This window comes from Falco rusticolus, chromosome 6 (assembly GCF_015220075.1).
Source record: "Falco rusticolus isolate bFalRus1 chromosome 6, bFalRus1.pri, whole genome shotgun sequence".
Taxonomy (NCBI): Eukaryota; Metazoa; Chordata; class Aves; order Falconiformes; family Falconidae; genus Falco; species Falco rusticolus.
In genome coordinates this window covers 9,818,692-9,841,443 of record NC_051192.1, presented here as the reverse complement: position 1 = coordinate 9,841,443, position 22,752 = coordinate 9,818,692, and the positions used below count along the sequence as shown (strand labels likewise).

General features: G+C 41.7%; 1 protein-coding gene across 1 annotated transcript in view; it reads right to left on the bottom strand.

The window, feature by feature from the left end:
• Positions 1 to 22,752, bottom strand: part of PCNX2 (pecanex 2) — a 159,630-nt gene that overhangs the window by 14,915 nt on the left and 121,963 nt on the right. Inside the window, exons 26-28 of the mRNA XM_037391395.1 lie at positions 11,355 to 11,608; positions 6,915 to 7,148; positions 4,658 to 4,761 (exon numbers count right to left, since the gene is read on the bottom strand). Of these exons, the coding sequence (XP_037247292.1) occupies positions 4,658 to 4,761; positions 6,915 to 7,148; positions 11,355 to 11,608 (592 nt within the window). The remainder of the gene's footprint in view (positions 1 to 4,657; positions 4,762 to 6,914; positions 7,149 to 11,354; positions 11,609 to 22,752) is intronic.

Sequence of the window (22,752 nt, the reverse complement as noted above, 5' to 3'; positions counted from 1 at the left end):
GTAGTTAAGGTAAATTCACATGCCAAAGAAATGACATTAACCAGGAAGAGATGTAACTACTATTTCTGGCAATGTTTCTAACCCTCTGGGCTAAGATCCCGAAAAGCTGCTGTCACAACTGCGAGCTATTTTAGAACAAGACTAGTAGGTGTGTGGGAACCGTCGGCCCCTTGAATGTGCAGAAAGGAGAGGATTAAGTAGCACCACAAATACCAGAGGGAGGGTAACACAGCCAAAGCAAATACTCCCTCGTCCTGCACTCCTTAACGTTGCTCCAACAGCTGAAACGAAAAGCATTTGATGCAAGCCTGAAAACAGCACGGATGGAGACTAATGAGCTGGCGAATTTTGCACACCAAAACCCATCCCCTGTCCGCAGTTCACAGACCTTTCCCAATATTAACTCTAGATTTATTTAAGGAATAAAGAAACATACGTGCCTGTGAGCTGGTAATGACCTGAATGTCATAGCTCACCTGCATGAAATATTTTCAGTGGTTGCCCTTGTGAATTTGATATTTTAGACCGCAGTGGTTATGAGCTAAGAGTCAAACATTTCTCCCCTGCTTCTGCCCTGCTTGGCTCTGGCAAACATAAAGCTGCCCGGTCTGCCTGAGCTCCCACTAGCAGTGCAGCATCACCAGCAGCACTGTGTCCTGTGCCCTCCACCTCTTTCCCCTCCGACGCTGGGCAATGCAATGTGGTGCCCAGGAGGGAAGGGGCGGGTGGGACCAGCTGCTTCCCTGGGCTTCAGCATGAGCAGCAGTTCCTCCAGGCAGGGGCGTTCCTTGGGAGTGACCCTCTGTCCACACCGAGTGATGACACCCAGAGGGAGCGCAGGGGACCTGAACATCCAGGCTTGGTAGCATTGGAAGTACCTGATAAGAGAAGCTTTATGAAGAGATTTTTATATTTTTCCAAACGCAAAACTTATACTAAACACTTATTTACTAGTAAGTCTAGTGGCTGAATAGGATTATTAAGTATTTTTTTTACAAATACTAAACATATCACTCCTATTTGAATAAATGAATGGTAATGTCATGTCATTCTTCAAATTGCATTTTGTGCAGGATGCCTCCTAATGACAGTTTAAAAGAGCAAGTGATTTGCATAGCAATGTTCTGCCTTCTTAATGAATGCATTTATTGTGTAATCTAGTGTTAATGCTGGGTTTCTACTGACATTTACATGAACAGGTACACTGAATAATTATTTACATACATTATATAAGAGCATTTAAAATCTTGGTTTACAGTGACATTTACTGATTAATAGATTAGACAGAATCATGCGTAAATGAGTGCAAATTGGTAGTTTACATACACAATGTAAACTTGAATCTCAATTCTGTAGTGCACGGCTCAGTGTAACATTAACTTTGCGTTACTATTTCTGCGCAGCAGTCGGATGGCTGCCTCCTCCCAAGACACAGCAAGGACTAAACTTAATCCAGGAAAGTTCCCTACTGCCTGTGCAGTTACCCCTGAGAACAAAACACGGACTGCAGAGCACAGACTCCTGGCTAGTTTGCTCACGTTGGATGTCTCTGAAACACTTCATAAGAAATAAGTGTGAGGGGGAAGAGGAGGAGGAGGAGACTACAATGCCTATCTGGCCATTACATCTCAAACTTACCACAAAACCTCTAGCGATGTTGTACACAAGATGCTCCATAGCTAGAACTAACAGAAAGTCCTGAGATGAAGTTCAAGGTCATTTCTCAGTGCCTACCAGAGTAACCTAAATAACCTAAACTTTCGCAGTCCAGCATTCAAGTGTGTGAGCACGTTAGGAGCCCCGACCTCTTAGAGTGAGCCAGCTCCCAACAGCCGTATGTGCCGTGCATCCCCCTTACGCACACAGCTGGCTGTGGGGTTGCCTGTTCTGACGCCGCCTCTGCAGAAAACTAAAACACTCTCCAGCAGCAGCAGGTGGTTCCAAAAGGTCCCCAAAATACCATGACATCTTTTCAAGGAAAAGGACTGTGAAGCGTCACCTAAGGAATGATTCCTCCAGCTTCTAAGGACCTTAGCTCCTTCTCCCCCACCTGACTGACCTGCACCAGCCTGAAAGCGAGGACCAGCAATAATGCTCTAAACCACCCTCCGTAAAAGCTGCTGTATCTCCATCAAACACAGGGAGAGGGGAGGGAGACCTGCCTTTAGTGCCCATCGTTAATCCTTGGGAACGTCTCCTTCTGGCCTCAGCAGCGTTGCATGTGCTGGACAAAGTCTCCTTCCCCCTGGCATGCCGTGGGATTGTATTCCTGTCGGCGTCTTGCTGCCTGACTCCTTCTTTATGTTTAAATAAGTTGTGAAGATCTGGGTGATGCAGTAAACACCCTAAGTACGGTAAGAACTGCCCTCTGTGCTGACGTGAATGTATTTGGGGGATTTTTGATAAAGGTCTTGATGTCACAGGGTAGCGTACCCACCTTGCTCTTTAGTTAATTTCTACTGAATTGTTTTTGTCAATTAAAATAAATATAAATTCTCTAAGGCAAGAATAAATGTATTCACCAAGCCAAAGCCATGTTTTGTAGCTGCAGCAATTTATAACTTGAATTGTGCTACTCAGATTCCTTTTTTTCCCCAAAATCTTTCTGACACTTCAAATGTATTAAAGATAATTTAACCAGGTAGGTAAGTGACACAGTTTTTCCATGGTGAAACTTTCATAGGGAAAGCTTTTGTGAAGTAACACTGAAAAAGATAGTGACAGAAGCTTCCACTTAATCCCTTTTATGCCACAAAATATATTTTAAAAATACAATGATTCAATACTGCCCTGGAGCACTTGCTTAATAAAAAGAAAACCAGGGCTGACTTAAAGATACAGGATTATATAGAACAGATTCAGGAAAACAGGGATGGAGCTGTGCACTGCATAGGACTACTGCATTTTTTTGCCTTTCTGCAGATCTTTTCTCCCCAAAAACCATATTTTTAAGTATGGAATGTCCAGTCACCAGAAGAAAGGAACTAATCTGCGTCACTGGTAATATTCCAGATTTTAAAAAGACATGGTATAGCTGACTCTTGCAATTATTCTTAAAATCTTTGGTGAAGACTTTGCAAATAATTATCCTTGACCTTCATACTTTCCATGTTAAGCTTTAGAAAGTCTCTGGTAATATTATCTCTTTACATTAGCTACTAACCATGTAAGCCAATACAAATAAGTGACATTGTTATTGTATCTGTACTAGTGCCAAAACACTGTAATGAGGATTTTAAGATCCGGTGGAAAGTACATGCAACGTGATGGCATGTTTAGGAAGCTTTTGTGGTATTTTTAGATGCATTTCTAATATTGCTGTAACATATCTGTTGCAGGCCTAGATCAAAAATCACTTTAATCTTTTCTCAAAAAAAAAAAAAAATCATAAATGCATATCAACTTTTCTATCACGTCCCCAAACTCTAAAATTTGGATCATCCAAAAAATGGGGTAATTTTAGAAATATCAGTTACTTACTAAACATCACACCTGTTTGAGTGCATAGAAATGGAGAGGGAACTCAACCCAACAGAAAAGTACTACAGGAAGGGAATGTGCAAAGACTGGTAGAAATGAGATGACAAAAGCCACTTTAAAAAGCAGAAAGAAGCAATACACCAAGAAATAAGCCATGTGGGCCACAAACATTTTGCACGACTGAAAGAAAAAGACATAACTCAAATGTTACAAGAGTCTCAACCGAGAACAAAGCTAGAATGAATATTTAAAAGATAGTGTTCTATCTTGTAACACAAAATGCATTCAAAATCACATGCGCTGTCTTTGTTTGCTTGTTAGCAAGACAAATCCTCTCTAAGGAGCGCGCTGATGGAGGGCTTGCTAGCTTCCTCCCAGTTTTGTGCCACTGCAGCAAGGTCACTTAGAAACTGTATTGACTCAACTTCCCTACTTTTACTAAACTCCTGTGGAACACAGGGAGTTAAGATACTTCTAATAAAAATCTAAAATGTAGGCGAGTAGTTATACTTTATTACAATAAAAAATATTTCATTAATAAAATGCCTTATTTATAGAACGGTGTAAATGGTAACTTCTAAAACCCAAAAAACTCAGAACTCCCAGTGAAAATGGAAGATTCACTAATGAAAATGTAGGATGAAGAGCATATTCATAAACAATCTTAACCAACCATATTTTAATTAACCAGGCTTTCTAGGAAGAAGTATTCTGAAAGAATGAGTAAGGTAGAGTGAAAACAGACAGAGCCTTGGTCTCAAGAGATGTGAAGTTCTCCCTTCCTCATGCTCCAGAATGTAGCGGCACAATGAACAGCAATACAGCCCTGAGAAATAAAGATTCTTTATCGATTTATTATTATTTAGCTAACTAGATGTTGGATGACTTAGCAGTTTCTTCAGCATTCCAGTAGCCAGGCAGGGTATGAGGGAACATGGGCAATAACCACAGGTACCCATTCTTTCAACGCAAACTTCTGCTTTGCCCCACGAAATACAGGCTGGTATTAGTTCTTTAGCCAACTACCAAAGTAAAAGATGTCCAGGAATGGCAGAAAACAAATTACTTTATGGAGGAAAGAGACTTCACCTTGATCTAATCTTCTGTTAAGATTCCACATTAAAAGACAGGCAGGTCTTTGCTTTTAAGATGAGGAAAAAGGATTCCTAAAAATTACCTGATGGCCATATTGTGAGCTGCAGTTCCCAAAGCTCTTCGACCCAGTATGCACAAAGCAAAGGAAAGCGTCACTAGAGGAGAATCCTCATCGCTGTCCAGGTGCTACAAAGTTTTAAGAGCACATGTTATTCTACATGCAAATACCATCTGTAAAAGCACTGTAATGCTATAAATGGTTAACATTCATAAAATTGCATGTAGCTGGAACTACAAGCAAAAACATTCTTTGCAATTAAACAGAAGAAGAAGGAAGATCATAGACATGAGAGGCTTTCTCAAAATGCAAGCTTATTTTGCCCACTGACTAGAAACAGAACGTTTTAATCTCGGGCAGCAAGATCCCAAGGGAGGGGAGCTTTGTTTGTGGTGGCTTGTTTGGTTTTTTTCAGTTGGGTGTTTTGTGGTGGGTTGTTTTTTTTTTTTTTTTTCCCCCAGATCTGACATTCTAAAACAGAGCAGATTACTTATTGCTGAGAGACACTGCAACTGGAGGCAGCCAAACCCCTTTTCATGGGACACAGTGCCTACGAAACCTCAGCCACGGATTCCAGAAGAACAATCTATGTGGAAAAGTTTGGAAGAACACACACCTCTAGTGAATAACAATACATATCTGAATTGTATACCATTGATGACACTGACCACACATTTTAACAAGCAGCCAAAACATTTCATTTACTAGCTCAGGAGAGTCTCTTTACTGAAATTTTTGCAATAAAAACTTTGCTATCAAGCTGGAGGAAAAAACCTGAAACAACCCCTCATTAATGTGAACCTTCAGGAGGATACAGACTAATATTTCAGTCCATGCAGCGATTTCTTAGAGCTTCCTTTGACTTTGAAAGTGGAGCCAGTTACAACTGAGAATGTAGCTCCTTCTATAAAATACAACAATTTTCAGGATGATGTATACAGTGAAGTTTTTTTTACATCTTATCTCCTACATGAACTTTACCTCTATATAGTCTGTGATTTACAAAAACAGAGGTAAAAGAAAAAGACATAAAAAATAGAAATGTATGTGTCTGTGAACACTAGTGCAGGTGTGCGTTTGCCCTTTTAAGCCTTAACTGTTAAGTTCCAAGTCTGTTGGGCATCCCTGAATCTTACTCTGTTTGAAAGCCTCAGCCACGTAAGAAGTGAAAAAGCATCATTTGACAGCGGCTTTCCCCGCACCACGCAATTCTTGAGGTCAGAACTTGGGAGCTGAGACATGGGAAGAGCTGAGATGGGAAAGAAAAGAGATGAAATATTCCCAGTAGGAGGAGGTGGCGGGGAAGGCTCGCAGGATAATTCAGTGAAAACAGTATCAATGTAATGATAACTGGTGGGGTGGCATTCAGGGTCAGAGACATGAGAAAGAACAGAAGTGGAGAAGAAACACTAAGATGCAGTGATGTTACGCCAGCCACGTTCAGTGGTAGCAAATGGGATGTACACTCAGTGATCCCGAATGAAAAACGCACAAATGCAAGTGCATGGTGGCCAGGAAAGAGACACTTCTCATTTTTTGCCCTTATCAGCAATAATTAAAAAATGAAATCAAGGGAATATGCTGGTTTGAAACTGTATTCTCCCTCTGGGCTATTTTGAGTATTCCGTGGAAATACAGTAACAGTAAGTACTGCATTTCCGACAAATGACTGCTGACCATGAGTAATCTTAGTGCCTCAAAGCACGTAATCGCGTAGTTGTAAACCTGCCCTTGACCTTCTAGAGCTGCAAGGTAATTTCACACGATTTTGTGGCATGGTTCACATTCAAATTATGAGCCCTCAGAGGTGACCTATCCTAGCAGTGACTTTGTTACGCACTTCCCTACCATTTGAAGACTGTACCCAGATACAGGCAAATTTGTGGGAAGGATACACAAACCTCACAAATGTTTGGCAAATGTACCCAAACACTGGCAACACTGAAGGAACTGGAATGTTTTCATCCATGCTTTCTAGAGCTGATGAAATTAATGGTGTTGGAAGCGTGGACAATAAGGAATTGGTTCTGTATTTAAAGACTAGCGTTCCTTAAAACTCTAGTTTTGCACAAGAGTAGTGTCCAAAACATGTTTTTTTCCATTCCACAAAACACGTATTTTCCTTTTATGTTAAATCTGACAGCTTAAATGAAATAAATTTTACTGTATTAATCCTGAGCAAGTAAAAGAGTAACCATGAATCATTTAACTCCTATCCCAAGAATTAAAATGACTACTACTGAAAAAAAACCAACAAACAAACAAACAAAAGCAAGCTTACCTCCACCCTTTTTCTAGCACAGAACTGAATCCAGTCCAGATAAACACTGCAGAAACTAGCTCTTGTTATTCCTTGGAGACACGGAACATAATCTTCATCTATGTTAATGTTAAACATTGCAAGGTCACGTTCAATATAATGCCACTTTGCATAAGGCTGCAGTATCTTTTGTATGGATTCATCTTTTATCCAGTCAAGGATTTTGGGAGAACTTGCTGTAAAGTATATTATACTCTGTTGACAAAATGTGCAAACGTTAGTCACTCTATCTCTGATTAAAGCAGATGTATTTTACACAGAAGAGAATAAATCAAATAGGACCACATTAAGTACCCACAATGGTACGTGGTTTTCCTGTTTTTTACTGCTTGGCATCATTGCTTCACAAAACTGTTCAAGTCAGAATGGTAGTAATTGATATCGAAATAGCAGAAAACAGAAAAAGAAGTCATATTTTTAATACACTTCTGCCTTACAGGAAAATTAATTTTAAAAATATACTCTGATAAGAATAAAGATTTCAGCATTTAAATGTTAATTACTATGTATTAGTGGGATTCTAGAGTCTATCACCAAGAAGGTGGTATGGATAAAAATCTAGGCATATTTTGAAAAAAAAAAACCCCAAACCAGCAGTAGAAGCTGACATGCTCAAAACAGGACCCTCTTTCCTCCATGGACTTGTCGTTTCCTGGGGATGAAGCTTTCCTAATCCTTTAACAGAAACAGTTCCACCACGATAAAACCACAAAGGTGAGATCTGACAGATGTGTACAACGTAAGTCTGGAAATCCCTGATTTAAATGCTGTTTTCTTTCAGCATTTAGTAGCATCACTATTTTTGTTATTTGTCAGAGGCCAGTAAAGAACAATGTATTTTTTCTTACATGTTGGGTCAAGAAGCTGATAGCTCATGTAACTGAGTTTGCTTTTAAAGCACTGCAGGAGGAGCAGCATTCAGCAGGAGCTCTTTTACCAAATGCAGAAATACTAGAAAGCAGCAACACTCACATCTCCTGTCTGTGCCTGTTTCTAAGTTTGTGTCTGAAGCCATTACAATAATAATAAATAAAATAAAAGAATAATTAAAAAAAATCTAAACCAAATCTAAAGCATATTTTCAAAGGAACATGAAACTTAAGAAGTTCTATTGCTGCAAAGGAAAGCGGCATCAGCTGGAAAGGCCCATTATAATCTTTTGTGATTACAATATTAATATATCAATTTAGAACTGGATACCAAAGCAAATGAGGGGCAAGTGAACATGACTGAAAATGAGGTAGTTCTACTTTACCCATGCGATGGAAATATTATTAAGCAAATAAATGTATAAAATGAAAATACGATGGATTAGAAAGGGCAGAAGCACTAGCAGCACTTTTAAAAATCCCAGATGCCCTCCACAGTTTATCTTTCAAATTGTACAAAAATACACAAGAGGAAAGTTAAGCTCCAGAGGAAAAGACAAGTTGGACAGATACAGACTGAGGATGGACCCTTAATTTCTTGGCATGTGGAGAACAATACACTCTTTAAAAAAGATTAATGCAGAAGCAATAGGAGCTGAAAACAGCACTTGCTGAATGCAGACTTCTTGAATACTAAAAGACGCTTAGATAAGAATATATTGAGAAGAGATGGAGGAGGCACAAGGGAAAAATATCACAGTAGCTGCGCAGGAAATGATTTCAAAATATATGCAGAAGGACTACAGGAGCTGACCCACTTTATTTGTGGAGAATAGAATTCCTTTCGATAAGAAGAAATGGGCCTTTCTAGGCTGTCGATGAAACTGCAAATGAAATAAATACATTAGGAATAGGACACTTGGTGCAACTCATTGTGTAAAAGGCCAATATGTAATTATTCTTGAAGGATAGGAGAACTGAAACAAAGCATACATTTTCTTTGTCGATCTTCAAGGTAGAATTTACTTTTTTTATTATTCTCACCTGTGTTTACAAAGAAGCAGGTTCAGGTGGGAAACAAATCAGACTCGCAACCAGACACAGAAACAGCAAAAACTTCTGCCACCTAATTAAATTCTGCTCTTAGTAGATCTTCCTAAATATGTTTTGTGAACGAGTACATCCTCAGCTATCTGGCAATTCAGAAATAATACAGTAAATGCTTACAACATTGTAAGCTACAAAGAATAAACTAGAAGCAGTCCGAATGCTCGGTGCAACGGAAGCGCAGTTGCTGCAGAAACTCCAGCTTCAATGTTTGCGGAGTTTGTGATTTATGTGACCTGAATGCGGCACTAACTGGAGTCCTTCTTACAATGTTTCCTATGCCTTTAAAAAGAAAGCATCACGGCTTGAAAATGTTCACAGTGAAGTTGCGAAGGGTCTTTACAGCTCATGATTCCCCCCGTAAGAGTGAGCTGGGGAAGAAATGAATTCTCACCTCTGTTTCTGGTATTGTTTATCTGGAGGTAAGTACTATATGAACAGGATGAAAGCTGCTCTGATACATACGATAATCTTCTCACCTTCCGAGGCTGTACTAAGGATTTTACCCAATCTTAGCAAGGCTGCCTTTTCTGGACGAAACTAATAACTTGAAGAAATACTCCATATAGCGCTGTTTTGGGATGTGTCATTCTAAAGAAGGGATCTTCTGAGCACACTCCCGTGAGCCCCTGCCCAGGCTAATACTGAAGCTGCCAACGGGTTATCATTATCTTCTGTTCATCCTCCCCTGAGAAGGGAAGGAGATGAAAGGACTGACACCTTTCTCAGAACAAAGATCTGTCAGTGCAGTGTTACAGTACTGGCTCAACTACCTCCAACCAAGAGATGCGCTTTTCATGCCTTCAAAGACACAGGTGGTGGACAGGACAAGATCTGCACACAGTGGAGATGGAGCAGCAGCAAGGCAGAGATTGTTTAAGCCACCACCTCAGATCAATTAACCACACCTGTATCATAAGGGATGAAAGTTTGTCTAAGCCATCTTATCTATGTCACCTGCTTCCCAGCTATCTCCAGAACCAGGAGCCCTAACCTACCTTTCAGTGAAGCTTTACTTCCCATGGGATGAGCCCTCCACGAGTCCTCTACACATTAGTTCAATTAAAGGCACTAGAAAAGTTCCAGTTTACAAGCAAGTTCTTCACTGCTTTAAACTAATAAGCTGCTGATTTGATAGCAGCTTAGACTGGGATTTTTTTCCTGTCTCATTCACCATCAAAAGCTGACTCATGTATCAGCTTGCATCAGTTTATGTTCAGGTTATTCAAGTTACCTTGTCGAGGTACAGCAAAGCAGCTGTAGTGACATATTCATTGCAGTTTACAGGTGGTTTTTTGTTTGGTTGGTTGGTTTTTTATTCCATTTAGATAAAATGCTTAAAAGCCATTTCACTTATACCCCAAAATGCACTTCTAAAACGAAAAAATCATGCTCAAACACAATTTTGTTTGTAATTAGTTAATTAAACAAAGCAGGTTGGTTACCAGGCCCTACAGCCTGTAAAATTATTTATGAAATCTCAGTCTGCATTTTACAAAGCAATTGAGTGCATGATCAAAGCAGCTTTGCGAGGCAATGATCTTGTGTTTACTGCATTGGTTCGCTTGCAAAAAAAGGTGATTAATTTATTTACAACAGGTTTCTCTCTAAGGCTGACAGGATATTTTCAATTGCAGAGATGCAAGGAGGAAGGAGATGTCAGGGATGGTTGGGAGCTTTAGTGACTGGCTTCACAGCAGTACCAGTGACACAGGAGGCAGCATTTGGCTCTTGTTGTTTCAGTAGAAGAGGATAAAGCTCAGAGATTTCTTCATTTGCTGGACTGGAAACCATTTGGCAGAAGATGAAGTTGCCTTGATAGACCATAACGTTCAATTATTTTGACGAATTAATAGCTGTGTGGTCGTTGTGATCTTAGTGCAAATACAGAAGCAGTGTAAATGAATTGCTGTTTAATCAATGGAATAAAACAATTCGAATACGTTGTTGTATATATGTAAAATGACAGGTAAGAAGGGGAACTGCACCACTAAGAAAGTACATTTGAGAAACAGCTCTTCAGTGCTTTCCCAAGAAGTTTATGCTTGTTAATTTTTTTTCCCCTCCCCCAAGAAAAAGGCCAAGTCAAGAAGAAATAACAAACTGTCAGTGAAGTTTTGCTTTGTAAGAATGCACCCTCTGACTTTATCACTGCAGGATGTTAACTCACCTTCTTGAGTTCTGCCTAAGTGTGCCGGTGCTTTTCTGTACTAACTGTAAATATAAGTGATCGGAATCAAATGTAGCAAAGGGAGCGATGAATTAATTATCTCCATCTAACATCAAGTCAGTCTGACTGCTGGCAGTGCAAATGGATAAATACAGAACCAAAAACTTTGAACTGTCTTTCTTCTATAGACAGCCCCCGTTCTTTTGGTTTGACAAACCTGCCTAGGAATAAAGGACACTTGACCGAAGAGTTTACCTTTATATAGTATCTGATAAGTATCCTCCGGAGGTCAAACACTTGCAGCATCGTTGCAGCGTTGTTATCAATGATGCTATATCCTTCCAGGATGTACTGGGTTCGCGTTATTTCCCATGTCAGCCATCGGAGGTTAAAGGCTGCATTACATGATAACAAGTGAGGCAAGTGCCCAGGCTTGCAGCAGCAGCAGCCTTCATTGTCTTCATCTCCTTCTGTTATAGCTTCCACTTCTCTCTGCTGGCAATATGTCCCTTGGCAGTGAGAAAAAGAGAGTACGCTGCCAGTTATTGGGGGAGGAGGAAACAAAGGACTTCTTCCAAGCCAAAAAGAAGTATGATTGAAGGCTTTATGCACTTAGCAAAAATCTAACAGAAAGAGCTACGACAACAAATCAGATGTGCCAACTGATCCATGCGCAGCAGCAAATAAAGAGCTGTACGTTATTTATTTACTATCACCTATAAAAGCCAAAGGGGCCTGATCTAATGTTCTAGGCGTTCGGTTCTGAGCTGAGTGAAACTACAGACCACAGCTTCTGCCTTAATAAAAACTCCCCAGGAAGCAACACTAAAGAGTCTTGCTCCATCAGGCACATTAAGCAAATTGATCCAAGTCTCAGTCCGCTTCTTCAAAAAATGCACAGGATGCAAACAAAGGTTTTACAGTGTGCCAGAGCACTTGTAAAATCTGGGGTTTAGCAAACTGTACTAGAACGCATGTTCCAAAAATAACATCCACTGGGTTGTTCTTTCTCCCACTGGAGTAAGAGCTACTCTGGATCAAGTATCTCTTAATGAATACTACTAGTGGCAGTATATCTTCAGGACAGAACAGCTTGCTAATTAGCCTGTTACACAGGCTTTAGATCAAAACAGAGTAAATCTTCCTGAAAAAGAGATGTTAAGGCAAAAAGAAGGCATGAGGCAGATGCAGAAACAATAATGTATCTGCTCTGCAGACTGCATTTCTAGCCTATGCTGTTGTGGACACTGGATGGCCAAGCTGAGCCTTCCAGGATTTGAAATGTATGAATGTGGTTTCTAAACCACGTAGCGCACTACAAACGAAAACCCAGGTGGACACCTCAAAATACACAAGTTCTCCAAATGCGCGAGCTCAGTTCTTGATGTATGGATCTTTTTAAAATGTACTCTCTGTGGGCTGTTGCAAAACTTAACTCTCCACTGAATTTGTACATAAACCATCTTTCAAGGCCACCTCCTGCGATGCAAGTTACACGTACGTCTGGCATGGGCCTTCTGCCCAAGGTTCAGTAGCACCCCAGGAGAGAGCCGGCTCCTTCAGCTTCCCAACGGCTTCAACAGGAGCGGAAGGTGCAAGACACCGTGCTGCAGTTCAGCAGCTGTGACCCCCCCTGCCAGGACCGACAGGCCTGTTCCGTTGTGTCACTGGCAATGGGAGAAGAATTTGGCGATGTTCATCATCTGAATGTTGGACCTGGAAAGAATAGTGTCAGCTCCAGTCCCCCAGTGTTTGCCAGCACCTGGAAAGCGAGCCTGGAGCAAGGCAGCGCCCAAAGGCCTTTCTGCGCAGCACCAGGACAGTGTCTATCCGAGCCCCATCCCAACTGCCTGGTCAACAACCTGTGGACTTCAGTTTGTACCGACAGAAGTAGCACCCAAAATATTCCTTTCTCTGCACTAAGAAAAACCTTTCAAAATATAACAAAATATGTGAAAGCATTGGTTATCACCTCTTTTTTTTTTTTTGCCTGGACACCTCCTAAAATGTATCGAGCATGCAAAAACATCCAAGAAAAAGAAGAACAGAAAGATCAGAAGGAAACGTGTGAGAAATAAAACAGGATTGTAGCCCTACGAGATGGGGGGCAAAAAAGATCACGTATATCCCAGTGTTCTCTGTTCAGTTTTCTGTAAGTAAAAATTTACACGGTGTAGCCAGTGTTGCTCACACACTGATATATGTATTCCTCCCTGGACTACAGAGATACGCAGTACAACAAATTATTAAATGTCTTCAAACCTCCCAAATATAAACACCTTTCCTCTCAACACTGCCACAAAGTACAAAACATGACCTATTAGCTGACATTTCCAGTTGGACTAGACATGAACTGGACTGCTTCTGCTTCATATTTCACAGATTTCTACATGAATTAACACTTACTGCTCAACAGCAAAAAAAAAAGCAACAACCGCTCTGGGCCAGTGGATGCTTTTCCGAAGTCAAGTCACAAGGCATCATACTCAAACTCAAGCAGGGAGGCATATTCCTTTGTACATAGCTCCAAAAGAGTGAAGTAACTACCCCATGCTGGTGCTGTTACTAACGCTGTGATGTTTATTTTTGAAAGTTTAAAGGTCTCTCAGTATTAAACTGAATTAAAGAGAAGATACACCTTCATCCCAGGTGCTAAATTAAGTATTACCAAATGTTTATAACTGATGAATTACACAAGCCTAATCAACAGCTGCCAGGGATCCCCTTACAACTAAGGGACCTAAAGATGGCTTTGCTCAGTCTGTGTAAGTCTGTTCTTAAATATTTTCATTTTTTCTTTTGGTATGGAAAGATCACATTTCATTCCTATGGAACGCTGGCTGTTTCTATGTGATCCCTGTATTATTACTATTAATAAATACCAAATATTATTACCATAGATTTTGTAATTACTACTTTTCTTAAGCCATTTATTTTGTAAAATACAGGGCCTAATGAGGCTGGCAATGCAAATAACAGGCGAATTTCAGAGACCCTCGGTGTCTGAGGGAAGCTGTCACCACGTGCATAACCAACAGAAGATGCCAGAACAAGTATTTGCGTTCTCAGCTAATTCAACAGGTAAAAATGTCTCCGAGTCATCATTGCTCGGTAATTTTAACCAGTTAAAAGTTAAAATTACACTACAGTGGGTGCAATTAACGTTGAACTTGGGGAGTGAGAGACATTCTAACTGAGACTATGTTATTCCAGACGCTCTGGGAACCAACCAGAAGAGCTTACATGGTCATTTGGCAGATTTATTCCAAAGAATGAAATCAGGGCTGTGCTCTTCAACATCTGGCAAACGTGCACTTGCTTAACGAAAGCTGTTTGATGGATGTGGGTACTACCACCTTGGGGATTTGTGTCCGGACTGCTCGCGGAGCCACTGGGGTATCCCTGTTAAGTTTAAAGGTGTAACCTGAGCCATGGCCAGCGCTCTGAGACAACACCAAAACCTATTCCTACCATCATGCTGCTGGTCAGTATTTCCAAAAGACGCCTAGCAAAAGGACTCAAGCCTGCAAAGACAAAATGCAGGCTTGATGTCCAAGTACATGGTTCCCTCCCAATTCTTGCAGTCAGTTCTAGAAAGACTGCCAGTAATTTTCTCTCATCTTTAATTGAGCCTTACTTTAATCCATGATGCACTGGCTGGACTTCAATGCCACAGATTTGCACGTTACTGAGAAATTTCATTTTACCAGTGCGTATATCAATCCTTTTTGGTTCATTACTCTAGACACCGGTACTGCAGAGACTAAGAGCACGTGCTCAGCTTTATGCATTGAGCCAAAAGGGACAAGTCACGGCAAATGAAGTTAAGTATTTGTGTACATCTTTTACAGAAGGGTGGCCCTAAACTTTCCTGTGTATGTTAGAAGCTGATGATTTCAATGACAGCTTTTATATTGCTTCTCAAAAAATTACCGAGTTCAAGCAACTCTGAGAGAATTATTCATAAAACCAAAGAGCAGGGAGCAGAACGTGCACTTCAGTTCTGCAATATAATTAAGTGTAGTACCATTAAATATTAAAATACAGGAAAATGTTTTCACTGGTAATTAGTCATTTTAAAATCTGAGGGAAAACATTTTTTTCACATTTCTTTCTGCACTAGGAAGAAAATAAGCTCTCATGCTTCACTCAAGCTTCATCATTCACTGTGACCCTTGCTAGTACAGATGAGACTGATTCATTTGTATGATATCTAACACTGGATGGTTGCCAAAAATCCATCAATGCAAAAACATGCGCCAGCTGAACAAAGCAAGGTCAATCTATGTGAGCTCAGGAGAAAATCAGGGTGGGAACTTGGAGCTCTTTCTTATTTTCCTGACACATCAGGATTTGAGGACTGACTTGTGCTCTGCCAGAATGATCTGACCTAAATGGAAATGAGAAAATTGAAACTGAAGACTGTAATCTCACTTCAAGAGGATACATAAAATACACCTACATTAATGACCACCCAGCCTTCCAGAATTTAAGGGTGAAATCAAAGTGTGCTTTTGAACTCAATTTTGAAAACTCAAGTGAAAAGAACAGTATTTTTCGGTTCTGAAGGGCCAGAAAGACAATCCTGTAACACAACCACATGCTTCCAGAAGCAGTTTGAGTTTCTATAAAGCACTGCAGTTCAACAACACATCTAGAATGAGGACTAATTATTGCAGCTGAAGGAGGCGATAGCTCGAGCACTGGGCACTGCTGACATACAATAAGCAACTAGGGTGCAAATGTATGTAGAAAGGGCTCATAGGGCTCATGCAATAATCCCACCCCACAAACGTTAAGATGATCATAAGTCACTCTCTTACACTAGGCACTTCAAGCTTTAAACTCTGCGACCCCAACAACCAGTTTTGGACTAGGGGATTTAACTAGGTGTTAAGTCTGAGAGATGGAGCTGGATATAGAGATGGCAGCCGTGAAGGTGGACTGAAGCCCAGGGTAACTCCTTCCGTAGGCCATGCAGAGGTGTCTTCACCGATGGATGACTCCACAAAGATGCCTGGCTGCTCACCAGTTCGGCAAAATCATGCACATGATAAATGCATTACAGTGGAAGTCTCTGACTCTACTCCACCCTGCTCTGCAGCAAACCTGAGTATTCACCAAATCTGATGGATAAGGCTCCTTCTCAGGGAACACTTCTCTTCTGCTCAGGATAGCAGCTTAAGAAGCAGCACTTATCACCCAGTAGCTGCACAAAGAGCATAACTGCAGCCATTGAAAGGCCATCCTCTCCCAAAACAAACCTCAGATACAGCTCCAGAAACACAGAAAAACAAACACTTCAAAAAGGAGTGAACTGAGCTCCCAAATGGAAACTCATGAACCCCAGAACTGGACACATTCTGGAAACCAGCAACAGTTTTGGCTCTTTTCCTTGTGGAATTTGGATGAAGAACAGTAATTTATAGGCTCTGATGGTCTCAGGTTGTTTCAAAGAAGTATCTCAAGACTTAAAAACCGATATTAATTATTCAAGCATCAAGGCTGTCAGTTATGAAACTGTGGTTTGGTTTTCAGGTGCTTGCATGCCTGAAAAATAGCCTGGCTTTCAAGCCAGATCAGTTGCTCTGATAGCAGGCATACCATCTCTTCGGAAACCTTTCCTCTTCTTGGTCCACAGAGACACATTACAGAAGGCCAGGTGGAAGAAAGCATTCACTAAAGATGCCGGTTGTTAAACCTGCAGCTGCCAAATACCACAAAAACCTATCATGTCACCTCTTTTGGAGCACAATGCAAGGTGCCACATTTTGTTTCTGGCAAAGCTATTTTCTCAATAAAAAGGTTGCAGTGCATCCAATGACATTTTCCTTCCTTCCAGAAGTCTTCTCCAGTGCACCCACATTAACATATAAAGTTGTGGAAGGGAGGAAAGGGAAAAAGGACATCAACTATTCATTCTGGTCTGTGTCACAGAAACTATTCTAAGCCTATTTGAAAATCATAGATGGCTTCCACTGTTGGAGCACTGCTGTACACCTAGAAGGGTTGTACATCAGAGATTTCCTGCATTCAACATAAGGCAGGATCTTTAAAAATCCCAACTAAATCACCAAGGTTAAAGAAAGCCCTTTGCATCCTCTCTGTCCATGCCTCTAGTATTTCTGAGCACTGTCTCTGTCAGCCTCTGTTCTTTCCCACAAACAACATACTTTTGGTTTTTAACCTTCTGCCCAAAAAGATGTGTTAAAAATAGCTGCTTTTCTCTGAACTTGTAATCTATCAATACCTTTTGATGGTCTGCTGCATACACTGAACATACCTCAAGTGTGGTCTCAGGAAAGACATGAAGGTGGGCACTTTAATTTCCCAGCAGCAAGAGGTGATTTGTAAAAGTGAAAGTTGCAACCACCCTTTAAACAAAGAATGATTCTTGCTAGCGCTACGGAGCCTTCAGACAGAGAAATCAAACACAAATAAATATTCCTTACACTGGTAATGTACTTGCTGCTGTAATAAAACTATACAGTGTACACATGCACTGCAGAAATTAGTATCTTTTCTTATTTCTTAGACATCGTTACTATGCTTAAGGTGTACACCCTAAACTGGCCGCATTCATACACCATTTTGCGTGGGAAATAGGCTAGCTAACACAGAGAAAGCCCCACAGGCGATCCCATCCTGCTGTCACAGCTGCCTTCCGCTACGTACAGTCACATCTGTGTCTGCTCTGTGCTTCCTCCCTTGATTCATCTAATGAAGTTCCAAGCGAAGCATGAATATTGAACATGCAACATGCAGTAACCAAAAAATCATAGCAGAGGTTTAGAAGTCAATTACATGATTGAAGAATCCCAGGCATGGGTTAGAAAATAGCTCCTCAAGATTTCAGCATCACCCTCCATAAGTTATTTCTGCACACGTAACGCCTAACTGGATGTTCTCCAAAAGACACTTTGTAGAGGCACAGACTAAACAGGAAAATATTTTAAGTCTTCCTTATTCTACAGGGAAGTTGCAGGAGCTAGGTATTTTGACATTCATCCTGCTTGTTCCCTGATTGTGGTTTTCCCCTGCCTCTTCCTTTCAAATTAAATGATACATTATGTATTTCCTCTGGCAGGCTGCTTTTAGCATACAGCTCTGGTCTAACACCGACAGCAGAGCTAAGTTAACGAAGGGCTTGATTCCCCAATACCAGTGGGGTCCACCAGTGCAGCTACCTCCCAAGTTTTCACCTAGCCTGAGCTCATTACTACCCTCTCTTCGATTTTGGTAAAGGAGGGGTTGGGCATCTCCTCTGAATGCCTGGAGGTATCGAGCCTCCCCCTCCCTTTACACACAGGATCGATGACAGGGAGGCACATCCCCTCTGTCTGTAGAAAGGAAGAGTGAAGGACTAATTCATACAAGGTGCTTAATTTGAACAGGACTAATCCCCGCTTTGATGACTCTCTTCTTTCAGTCTGCTCAGTCTGTAACTTCTTACCCTGCCTGCAGGGGTTTGGTGGTCGGGGTTTTGCGGGTTTTTGTTTTCATTTAAAAGCTGGGCCAAATGCTTCTATTATATACAGTTAGAAGGGCATCTGGATCAGTCATCATTTATAATGGCAACTCTCCATTAGGTTGGACTGCAGACCGGGGGGGCAGTACCTCCTGCCCTCCATACACCTAAGTTCAGAAGACTCAGTGACCCCTTCTTTGGGCACTGCTGTGGCAGTATCGCCAGCACAGCTTTTCAGCTACCACAACAAGAAACACCCATAGGAAAATCCAGAGCTCCGCAACGCAAACATTGCTTTTAGTTTACTCATAAACAGAAAACAGTCACAGACACAGAGAACACTGTTGTCATTCATTCATTTCCAAAGCAAACATCGACTTCTTATTTAAGGAACAGCAGATTTTTAGGGCCCTCAATTAAAATTACTTGTTTGAAATTGAAGTCAAGCAGCCAAAGCTCGGAAATTACAGATTACAAGTTCCTCCTCTGGCCCTTTTTTTCCTCCTTGCGGGAAACCATTCTGTACAATGAAAGGAATCGGGGTCCTATGTGCAAAACAGTGCACGACCAGACAACTAAAAATAGGAATGTAAGATGCCGAAAGCAGAGGAAATGAGCCTAGTGCTTAACAACTGCCTCTTGACTTTGCAAACCACCATGTTCTTCCAGGGCAGCTGCATACACTCTTCCCACTTACGCAGAAAAAAATTCCTACCGTATTCAGTTGTACCCCACAACAGTCATTTGCAAGATTTGAAATGGTGAAGGACATGCTTAGTCTGCAGAAGAGATGGCTCTCGGTGCTGCCTGGGGACAGCTCTGACCTCCTGCCCCTGCAGGCAGTGATCCCACTCAAAGGAAGCAGCAAAGAAAACCTTCCAAGGAGGAGTTGCAGCTCAGTCCCAGCTTTCACAGAGCTTCCTTGGGATAGCCCTTGGCCCAGCCCCTACAGCTCCTGCCTTCAGGTCAGCCCTTCTGGCTCCTTTTACTCAGACTCAGCGCCCCGGGGTCTGGGCACCCTTGTGTAACCCCTATGGCCCCAGCAGAACAGCCTGGCACCTTGTTGACACAAGGACAAAAACTGTTAGAGAGAGGGCATGGTACCGCAGCACAGCTTACCTGGGGCACAAGCCACCCCCTGGTGTCAGCACACCACCTCAGCGAGTCTCTGCTGGCCACGCAGCAGACTATCTGCCCACGCTTTGGAATTCGTGAAGCTTTTATTAGTGTCTCTGTTGGGCAGATCCATCCTATCTGGCTTGTGCCTGGTTCCCCTCTGTTCCTCCTACTCCGTCCTTAAGGAGGCTTGTAATTCATGTGGTTTCCCTGGCACCCATTCTGCACGGCCCAGTGGGGTTCGACTCTCACAGGGCATGTCAAATGCTACATGTTTGAGCTGTTCTCCCCTCAGGTATGTTCCTTTATTGAATCCTACATGGCTTCTCTGTTCCAAGCCAAACAACATCATAACAACACTCGCACACTCTAGTGTCTCTTCCCATAACACCTTCTCTACCCAGAGAAAATATTCCAAAAGCCGGAGAAACCTTCCTTACACACCATGTCTGCGAGGACACAAACTAACTACACGTTTTCTCTTATTCTTGGAATAGCATCATCCAGTGGGTTCAGAGAAGAGTACGGGGGGAATCCATCTCCCTCCCATTTCCATCCTTTCCCTCTCCTTCTAGTATTGGGTGCTCTCTTCCCCCAGTGACACTCCGAGGGTGAGGAGGAATAGGGGACTGGATCTGTACTGCAGATGAGATAACCTAGGTGAGATTCCCATTCCCGTTTTCCCACTGCTCTCTTCCTCCTCCAGCAACCTGCCTGTGCTTTCCCAGTTCACAGTTCGCTGCTGCTCTGTCTGCCCAGCTCTTTTGAACACCCAGCTAAGGGTGCTGTTTGCAGGCTGCCAGCCTCCTCCTGAGGAGCGTGAGAGAGACTGGGAAAGGGGATATTCTCAATGGGAACTCAGCTGGCTCTAACTGGAAACCCATGAAACACAGGGGAGGCTGCAGGGCTCAGCCCCAGCTGAATGTAAAGACCTGTTGAGCCAGCAGATGTGCTGGATCTACTCACAAAGTGAACCAGGTGCAGTACTAACACTGAACAGCGTTAGGCAATCTGCATGAAAAGGTCAATTTTCAGACGCATTTAGTTACTTAAACTATGATTTTAGGGAATACTGCAGTGCCTTGACAGATAGCACACTGCAATTTTTGAGCTTTGCTCGCTGATCCAAATGCCTGGTAATGAACCATCCTGGCTCAAAGTCAAAGTCTTCCCAAATCGCAATGCAACAAAACTACCCAGTTGTTCACCATTCAACTTCCAGTTCATTAAGCCCATCTGCTAGACCCCTGATCTTTTTATCCAGCTAGCAAATGGTTTGAGGATCCTTTCATATTTTTTTAATCTCTGTTTCCAAGGTTTACTTTTTTTGAACTGAACTGCCCAGGGATGGTGATGATGGAGAGGGATCCAGCAACAGGTGGCAACTGCATAAAGGAAAAAAAAAACCACTCACAAAACTCATGCAATTTAAGCATGAAACTGAGATTTCTTTCTTCTGTTTGCTTCAAATCCTACAGTGAACTATTTTAACACAAAAGGATGATCAGCAAAGATAATTTTCTGAAACTAGAATGCAAGTTAATGGAAACATACATAGTCCTGCTTACTGAAAACCCCAACAAATCTGAACAAAATGTCACCATTGTCCATGATCTATCACTTTAACATATATAAATACCTCCTGGAAGTCACTATTCAGATCTGCAGAAATTGATGAACTATTTTTTTCCTTTACAGAGTTTCCAGAAAGAATTATAACTGTGAGCAATCAAAATGATAGGCTGACTTAAAAAACGACAAAAAAACAATTATCTCAGAGATTTACCAGCCTGTGAAACCAGTGGTCCTGTAACGAAAAGATCTGAACTGCCACAGTATTTAACTGTTCTTGCAGAACAACAGAAATCTGCATTTTTCTGGCCTGGATTTGAAAGAAGTAATAGCAAATTCCAAATCCACCCAAAAAACACTTTCCACCTGTGGACTCTATAGGGTGCTTAATGTCAGTACCTATCCCTGACACAGCAGCACCACTGCTTACCTTGGGGGCACACAAGGAGGATGTAATACTCGCACAGATGTCTTTGTAGTTGAAGAAAGCCACACAGCCAAACATACATCATCATCATGAACAACAAGAAATCACAAGGCTGATAAACAAATTATTTATCTTCTTTCCCAGTTTCTTTTTCTTACAATCACCTTTGTACTGAACAGGTAGCTCTTCAGGTACTACCATACCGAGCTGTTTCAAGTATTTACTGTTTTCTACGTAACTTTTCTTAAGATACAGGAGGGTTATCTTCATCCCCACCACACAGGAGGGGAAGTGAACATCAGTCATTTACCACAACCTGTTCACCAGCCTACAGGGCATCTGTCACAGGGCCAAGGCTGGAGCCCACACGTTATTTCCTAGTCTAATCCTCCCACAATGCATTCAAAGAGCCAGTCTGTCTCCTGTTTTCTCATACTCAACCTTGTTGAAAAGTCACCTCGATTATACACTCCTGTTGCCCATTAGCTGCTCAGCCCTTGAGCCCCAGAAGCTGTTTATTGGACCTCCAAAACTCACATCACCTGTAATTGCAAAGTGGTATCTTTGAAAGGTTACAAACCCAAGCAAGTAACCCAGACAGCCAACATGTGTAGCATGAACAAAATTTAAAAGCTGTTTAAAGTTTAGTGGGTTTAATTTCCATTTTTCTTCCTACTTTAGGGACAATGATAGACAAAAGGACAGGAGTGTGACACTACAAGCAACTGGCCTCACAAAAGCGATACCATTGAGGAAGGGGATGCAATTATCATTCCCTAAAGAGGAGTGTCCTGACAAAGGAATATACTGAACAGGCAGAAAGTGAGGTCCCTTCTGCAGCTGGAACCAGCCCTTCCTAAATAAGAGAAATATGAAGCCCTGGTCGACTTGCTTCTCCCTCTGCTGTTCTGCTGTGACAGGGACCACCCAGCTCAGCCCACGATCTGACACAGAGCGTTTTCCTGTGGGAGGAATCTGATCATATTTGTTTTTTTTTTTTCAAAGACAAGTTTTGGGGGTTGAACAATTCTAAGAACAACTTTGGGTGTTCTAAGAACTTTTTGTGGTTA